Source organism: Anarrhichthys ocellatus, unplaced genomic scaffold (assembly GCF_004355925.1).
Source record: "Anarrhichthys ocellatus isolate YVR2014 unplaced genomic scaffold, GSC_Weel_1.0 scaffold32, whole genome shotgun sequence".
Lineage (NCBI taxonomy): Eukaryota > Metazoa > Chordata > Actinopteri > Perciformes > Anarhichadidae > Anarrhichthys > Anarrhichthys ocellatus.
In genome coordinates, this window is record NW_022280062.1 from 2,696,111 (window position 1) to 2,704,439 (window position 8,329).

The following is an 8,329-nucleotide window of genomic DNA, read 5'->3' on the forward strand; positions in this document are numbered from 1 at the left end:
AAACTGTGCTAGCTATCAAAATGTCCCTTTGGCTCAATAAAGTGCAGCGTTTTGTCTACGTTTTAAACTTTGAATCATGTTTCTACGTTAAAGTATGGCTAGTCAATATGGGCCCAAAGTTAAGTGTTTTTTTGCTCTCTTCACGCCGGAACCCCATTCAAGTGAATGGGGACATTTTGCTCAGTTTTTGGGGATTTTCGAGAATTTTCGGTAAAACCGCTTGGCAAATCTCTCTGAAAAATAGATAGCACACTATTCCCGATCAGGCCGCACATTTTGATGTATTTTTCACGCCGCTGTTGGCAACGCTGTGTGAGGAGAAGTGCGCCAAACTTCATTTTGCTCCGTTTTTCGGGGTTTTCCGGGATTTTCGGGAAAACCGCTGGGCGAATCTCTCCGAAAAATAGTTTCCGCGCTATTCCCGATCAGGCCGCACATTTTGATGTATTTTTCACGCCGCTGTTGGCAACGCTGTGTGAGGAGAGGCGCGCCAAACTTTTGGATAAAGCTGATGATGAGGATTATTATTATTAAGCCCGATGGATAATATACAGTGTGCTTTGGCACAGGCAGTTTTACTGCCTTGTGCCACAAAGCCACACTGAACTATCATTTCAATTAAGAAGACCTGCGGTCTAAATTCCTTTGGCCATTTTAGCCACTCATTGCCAACTCTAGTGAAACCATAGACTGTATATAAGAAGTGGATGTTGTCATCGTGACGTCACCCATTGGTTTGTGGACTACCGTTTTGAAACCTTGAGTTTGGCGTCTTGGCCGTCGCCATCTTGGATTATGGCCGTCGTCATCTTGCCATTTTTGTAACCAATAAACCGAAGTGACTATATTTGGACGGCAGAGGAGTATACGACTCTGGTTTGGTAGCAACCTGTCAATTACAAGGTAGCCCTGCCTTAAATCATACTCTGCTTTATGGTCTATTTTACTCAAAATGGGACCACAATTTAGGAAATGAACATCATGCTGTACTGAAGACGACTTGAAACTAGTGATTGAGACCATAAAAAACATGCTAACAATATTTACTGAGGTAATAAATCAAGTGAGAAGTAGGGTCATTTTCTCATAGACTTCCATACAATTGGACTTATTTTTGCAACCAGGAGTTGCCCCCTGCTGGTCAGTACAGAGAATGCAAGTCAAAGACACCTCCGCATTGGCTTCACTCTTCAGAACTGGAGGTTTCCGCCTGAGTGAAACTCTTCCTATTTCAGAACAGACTGAAATCCTTGGCCATGCAAAAGAAAAAGCCACCGTCCAGTAGCCCGCGATAGAGTTTGTGTCCTATTAGATTCTGTTTTGTTGTCTTGTTAAATCACACAGTCACAACAGCCTCAGGGCTCTCTTCCTCTGCACTCTCTACTAGTTTATTGGTTTCAACCACTTCAGGCTGGACCGCTCATCGCTGAAGAAGAGTGGGTTTTCAAAGGTGGTTTACTTGTCAGGGATCGGTAAGCGATGAGCAAACTTCATCGTGCTAATATGTTATTGTGGGGCCTCTGGAGATTCCCACCCCAAGTGGGGACTTTTTGGACGGCTACAAAGAGAAGATGATGGGAGGTAAATTGATCTCTCGTGTTATTTTATTTCTTGATGACTTTAACTTTAATTATTCTTTAGTGCCAAGTTTAATGTTCATTTAACAATGACAGGCAGTGAGATTTTTTTTTACACATTTCAAGAGTACAAGCAATGAACAGCATCTAGTGAGCATAAGCATAACATGTAACAATTATATACATTCAATCATAGATATAAAGACAAAATCAAACACCAAGCATTCCCACTGAGACATCCTAGAGCCTAAATTGTTCTGTTCCATGAGGTCAGACATCGCCAACTCCATTAAAACTCACACTTAGTGACGTATTGTTAAATAACTGAATATATATTTACTATATACTATAGTAAAAAAACAAAGCTAAAACATTAATGAAGCATCCAAGTGTAATACATCAGTTTGGGATAGAGTACAGTACAGTGCATGTCCCGCTAGATTCTGCTACTTTATAAATCACAGAGTTATAATCGGCTCAGGGTTTTCTACTTCTGCATTCTCTATCAGTTTATTGGTATCAACCACATCGGGCTGGGATCGTTCACTGTCGAAGTAGAGTGGATTGTCAAAGGTGGGTAAAGAACGAGGAGACTTCTTGTAGAGGAAGAATGCAACAACTATCAGCGTAGAAGTGATAGTGATGATCAGCACAATTATCAAACTCGTGCGGACGCGACTGCGAGGATCCTGACCTCCATGAGGTTCTGCACAATCAAATAGATGTGGATTAGTCAAAACAATTCAAATTAAATTTAGCTTTAAGTATCATTTATATTCCTTTTAATTACATTTCACTACATGTTTTTATTTGTATAATAACCATTAATGTTTCATTACATGTAACACTCACCATTTCAAATATCTTTATTTTTCTTGAATAATTCAAATACTACTCAACTTAAGGAGATACAAAGGTGTAACTTACCAGTTTTTCCTGATCCTGAATCTATGGCCATCACTGTTTAAAGAGAAGAGAAACAGAAGGGAAAAGTGCTCAGATAACTAATCTTTTTTTAAGGAATACATTTTGGTCTAATTTCCCCTGGAGGGACGGCACTGACCCGTCACTCCCCAGTCTACCTTTATTTCAGCACTATATACATAAAGTAACACGTAAAATAACAGAGTCACAAAAGGTGATCTGAGGCTGGATGTTGAGTTTATGGCAGTTGATGGAGGATTACCTTTATTGTTGGAAACAACACCCCGTAATAACAAATGGTACAAAATCATGAAGTTGTAGGATAATAGGAAGTTTTTCTCTCTTTGTTTTATTAGGTTTTTAGGAAAATGGACCTTTCCTCTTACTCCAAAGGCTTTTTGAACAAGCTACATGTATGAGGAGAACTTATATAAAACACCTTATATTCAAACTACATGGGAATGATAATCTTACCTTTTGGTGTTTTACAGATATATGCTCTGTCGTGCCATCTGCGACCTGTCCTCCAAATCCCATTTGAGGTTTCAATCTGTGCATAGTCATTATCAGGCTCATCTTCAGCCCAGTTAATGTAGTCCAGGACTGTTTTATCCAACCACTTCCAGTCCCCTAGGGCCAAACAGAAACTTAATATAATACTATTTTCACTTTTATAGTTTGTTATATAACTGCTTAATATAATTATGTATTTGTAATTTGCCCCACATGTGCTGTAAAGGCCCTGTTGAGGTGCGGACAAAATGTAAACAAAAGGACAAAAAAATAATAGGGTAACATCGAGTAAACACAATTTAAAAAAAGGGAATTTGAGATAAAAGTATTTTCTCAAATAAATAATTTTCCCAATTTAGTTGGTTTGTTTCACTTTCATCAGCAGGAATGTTTAAAATATATTAATAACGTTTGCGAGTGTGTGGTGAAGAGCGAGGGAGAGAGTGTGTGGGTGTGACGACGAGTATGAAATAAGCAGTGACGTCATAGCTGTGAACGTAGCAGTGCAGTGTGTGTACGGTTTAATTTTGGTAAATAAACTCCACAGGTAACCTTTTAAGTACAGTACAGAAAAGAGTGTAATCGTACCTCCATGAGTTTTGTACAGGCCAATCCAGAAAGCGCTGTGGCTATCTTGAAATATCTCCACATTGCTTTTGATGAATTCTTGCTCACTAGGATCTTCAATGCTGGCCAGGGTTCCACCTTCACAACAAACAAAAAACAGTCTGATTGTAACAATTGCTAACCACTTATTACTAGTTTCTGTTTATTACACCAGACACTTGATCTACTCTAGATCTAAAAGTGTCTCTTACCATGCCTGACACAGCTGCTAGCTGCATCTGCCCATTCAATTTCATCGGTTATAAACACGTAGCAGTGACTCTTAAACGGCAGCCAGACATAGCTCTGGCGGTACTCTTCATTCGTCTCTTGAGGGCAAATCCCTGGAAAGATGCTCGACTCTGTCGGTGGCACATCTGTGAGTGACAGAGACAGGGATGAGGGGATCAACTACTTACTAAATATTCAATGCAGTGAACTTAAAACCTCAAACTGTTGTTGTAGTAACTCGCTCTGATCCATATCCTGGATCAATTAATTAACAGTATTGCATCTGAGTGAATTGACATTTTTTCACAAAGTCAGTGCTCATGAATGTTTTTTTATGGAAGAGTGTGGAAATCACAAACTCTCATCAAGGTGGTTATAAAGTTGAAAAAAACAGCACATTTTAATGGAGTGTGCGTGGGCGATGTCCACTTTCTTTTGATAAACTGAAGGATTAAGTATTTATTCATGGCTTGAGAGAAATCATCTCCTACTTTAAAATACTTTAAATTAGATTATCTGAAAACTGCATTTTCACAAAACTGAAAACAGAAAGTGGACAAGTTTGGGAATACGTTTGTTAGACTGTAGACTGTTGTAATATAACTTCTAGCCATCAGTCTAAGCGTTGAATGCAACGCTGCTTAACAGTACTCGGCAAAGAAGAAAAGATCTGCCATCTTTGATTTTAGATCAATTGCATTCACTCACCTGCGATCCATCAAAGTATGTCTTCTTTGTAATAATTGATGTAGTGTTTTGAAAAGCCAATATATCAGCTGATAAGAGCTTATTGCAGATCTATTGGCAACTGATAAATATCAAGGAATTGCTCAATTTTGAGGTAATTTAGAAAATGTGAACCATGACAGTTTGTCCATCAGATGGCACTGACAAATTTAATTTGATAAAAATAAAATGTTACTCTTAGTATTTAGTCACAATCCTTTAAAATAACTGATTCAAGGAATTCACGATTATTGTTTATGTTAAAAGAAATCATTATCAGATTATTTAAGGTCTACAATATCGATAACAGTATCTTCCTCAGAAACCCAGTATCGGTTTGGCATGAACATATGATCTATTACTGCAGTCAGGGATCACAGCTAGGTTAACAAGCTAACATTTGACACATCGTATGCTAAAGACGTAAGCAAAATAAACTATATTACAGCATTTAATCCTTCAGAAGTTGACACTCTTGGGGATTGTATTCATTTACGTTGCCTGCTAACGACCGTACCTGTAGACTGCTTGCAAACGCTGTTCATGGTCCGATTGCAGAAAGCAGTCTTCCACTTTCCATCCACATCCAGGTACACACAAGGTCGGTCTCGGCTTGGTTCACCTAGAGCCCAGCTGGCAGAGGACAAGTGCCAGCCATCAATATACCTAAAATAACCGTTTATCTGAAAGCAAGAATGGATAAAATCAACATTTTAATTCAACATGCATTGTATGTGGCTTTTTAAAATATCTCTCTTTGCCAAATAGATTGAACAAATGTACATTTTTATAAGACACCACAGAGTAGATCGTCAGCTGTCTTGTGAGGCTTCTATGTCGTTTGTCACAGATAAAAGCTAATCATTTGTAGTAAATTAGTCACTAGTAATTGTTGAATGAAGGATTACAACTTTTTTTTTTAAATTCCCTGGAACTAGCCGGTAATTGTTTTTTTTGTGCTCCAGTACAGTACTATCAGTTGGTTGCATCCTGCACCTGTTTGTTCAGTCCAATCCAAAGAGGAGCTTTGAGATTCATAGCCAGCAGCTCGACGTAGGCTTGCGTCCACTCATTTCGTAGGCTAGCCAGGTGGGCGCTATCACCTTCACAGTGTTTCTTGGCATCATCCCAGGTCAGATTTTTAGTCACAAGCTTGATACTGTCATTTCCCAGAGTTGCATAGATGTTAGTAACTGCTGGGTCTAGTCGAGGCTGCCACCTTTTGTCTGTTGAGAGGAGAGATAAATATAATTCATTTTTTATTACATTTTTACAGACAACTTTATTGACACAGGAACTACAGGTTAAAAGGATTGCTTTCCATTTTCCAAAACCATGTTTACTCTACTACATGGAATGCAAACTGAGGTTTGGGCAGTATGGAGCTGTTCTGTAATGTAAGACATTCTATATTGATTGATTCATTATTTTTTGCCTCAGATAACTTCTTAAAGAGAGAATGAACTCACCAAGATCTCGCTGACAGACGAATCCATTGGTGTCATTGCAGGTCTTAATGAACCATTTACCGGTGCCAAAGGAAATACTGCTGGTCAGTACAACACATTCCTCCTGGTGAAGGACATAGGGAGGGGTTACAATTTACACATATTTTCAATGGGACATCAAAACTGCTGACTGGCAGTGTTTGAGTGAGCGAGTGAATGATTTCCTTAACTCTTTGATGTTTGCTAGCAAAGGACTTTAGTCTGCTCTGTCATGACAAAAACTAAAAAGGAGTTATATTTTACTTTAAAATCAGTCTTGGATATGTTACCTCATCCCATCTTTGATAAAAGGATCCTTGACGACGTCGATTTGTCTAAAGAGCGGAACAAGTGAAACAACAATTCAAACATTTTTATGTCCATTAAACAAGACTCGACACTAAGCTAAGATTGTGTGTACTTACAGAATAGCCCCAGTTGGTGTATTTCCTTGCTTTCCCATCAGTCCAGTAAAATCCATCTTGTTTGAAAGCACTTAAACCAATCCACAGGTCTGTATTTGCTGTTTCAGCCATTTTTGTGGTCAAAAATGCTGAAATTTAAAAATGTAGAAATTAAGTAATTTTCATCTTTAGTTTCGCGTAGTTTTGGCAAAATCTCCAACGTAATATTTACAAATGTTTAATATAAAGTAAGTTCATCAATATCCAAAGATATTTTTGCTGTTGTTTTCCAGGTCAAGAATGAACTTTCACACTCTCGATTTACACTGTACACACGATTATGAATGATTGTGATCATTGTTGAAAATATATGTCAAAAGCAGTAGGACAAACCTTGCACACGCCTTGTGGGAATTGAGGCCAACTGGCCTCCCATCTCAATGCACTTTCTCATTGCTTCCTCCCAGATGATCGGCGGGCTACTAATGATAGTGTAACACTACAAATGAGAAATGAAATCGTGATTTTTCACTCTACAACCAAACACTAGGCTTCTTTCATTAAGCTTTGATGCCATCTGATCTGATCTTAAAAAATGTCTGTGTACTTATTTCTCTACCAAACTCTGTATTTATAGTTCCTCCGTTGTTGTAGCCCTAAAACCATTGTCACCTATTTATATTTAAAAGAGGACTAGACTGTATTGCATCAGGAACGTATTGTTGCATAAAAGCTTGTTGATAACAGACATATAGGGCTTTGCAAAGGATTACAAAGCCCAATAACTGATAGATATTGTGTTTTTTTCCCATCATACCATTTATGCATGTAGGGTTTCCAAATGAAACTATGACGAGCCTGTTTCTGCACCACCAATAACACCAATAGTTGCAACAACTGCTTAAATAAGAGCATGTTATATGTGTAAAAAAGGACAAGTCGTGTGGCTTACTGTAATCCTGAAAGCTGATTATTTTACCACTCAGATATAGAAAAACAGTTTTGTAAATCACACCTGGACAAATTCATTCAGTCCCAAATGCTCTTTAATGAGAGCCAATGAGAGTAAATGTTCAAGAACTGACATTTTAGAAGTGGTCGTGAAAGTTTTAAACTGAAAATCGAAACTAACAGCTACCAGTGATTTCTGACCTTTGAGTCAAATTTGGTCCACTTGAGTGGGCAGCCACCTGTAGGAGGAACTGTGGGGGCTGCAGTGGTGTTGACAGGTGCTGACTTTGCTCGTTTACAAATGAACTGGTGGTCTTGGCCACAATTAGAAGTACGCCAGAAGCCTGTAAGTACAGTGGAGATACAATGAATCACATTTCAGCATATTGTGAGTAGCATATTGATCTTATCCAGAACACCTTATCTAGGGTTGATACTTTGTTTAATTTGTCATTTGTCAGTTTGCAATTACTCACCCATGTAGTAAGTCATAGTAACACAGTTCTCATTAAAAGCATTTGGATTTGGTTGATTTTCATCCCATCTTCGTAACCCCACTGAAGAACCATCCATCCACCTTAAAGCACAGTTTGAATTATGACGTATAATCGTGCAAACAATAATTGCTTCACTTTAGACCTTTTCATCCAACGTTTTGCCATTCTGCAGTAATGGTAAATATGCAGAGGACAAATTAAATATAGAGGTGACAATAAATGTAGTTTAAAAAAAACACTAAAAATCAAGAAAACTGCTTATAAAATCAAGCTGAAGTTTTAAATTAGTTTAAATGTCAGTACCAGTAATGCTTACAAATAATAAAATACTGATAAACAATAACTTAAAATAAAACAAAAAGCGGGATAATTTTTACCCTCCATATATACATATATAAAGAGACATACATATA

General features: G+C 38.0%; 1 protein-coding gene across 1 annotated transcript in view; it reads right to left on the reverse strand.

Annotated features, from left to right (window-relative positions):
• Positions 1-1,586: 1,586 nt before the first annotated feature.
• LOC116393069 (macrophage mannose receptor 1-like) overlaps positions 1,587-8,329 on the reverse strand; it is a 19,962-nt gene continuing 13,219 nt past the window's right edge. Inside the window, exons 19-31 of the mRNA XM_031864999.1 lie at positions 7,896-7,996; positions 7,621-7,763; positions 6,862-6,967; positions 6,490-6,617; positions 6,355-6,399; positions 6,047-6,149; positions 5,574-5,803; positions 5,095-5,260; positions 3,833-3,997; positions 3,603-3,719; positions 2,976-3,131; positions 2,505-2,537; positions 1,587-2,283 (exon numbers count right to left, since the gene is read on the reverse strand). Of these exons, the coding sequence (XP_031720859.1) occupies positions 2,036-2,283; positions 2,505-2,537; positions 2,976-3,131; positions 3,603-3,719; positions 3,833-3,997; positions 5,095-5,260; positions 5,574-5,803; positions 6,047-6,149; positions 6,355-6,399; positions 6,490-6,617; positions 6,862-6,967; positions 7,621-7,763; positions 7,896-7,996 (1,741 nt within the window). The 3' untranslated portion in view covers positions 1,587-2,035. The remainder of the gene's footprint in view (positions 2,284-2,504; positions 2,538-2,975; positions 3,132-3,602; positions 3,720-3,832; positions 3,998-5,094; positions 5,261-5,573; positions 5,804-6,046; positions 6,150-6,354; positions 6,400-6,489; positions 6,618-6,861; positions 6,968-7,620; positions 7,764-7,895; positions 7,997-8,329) is intronic.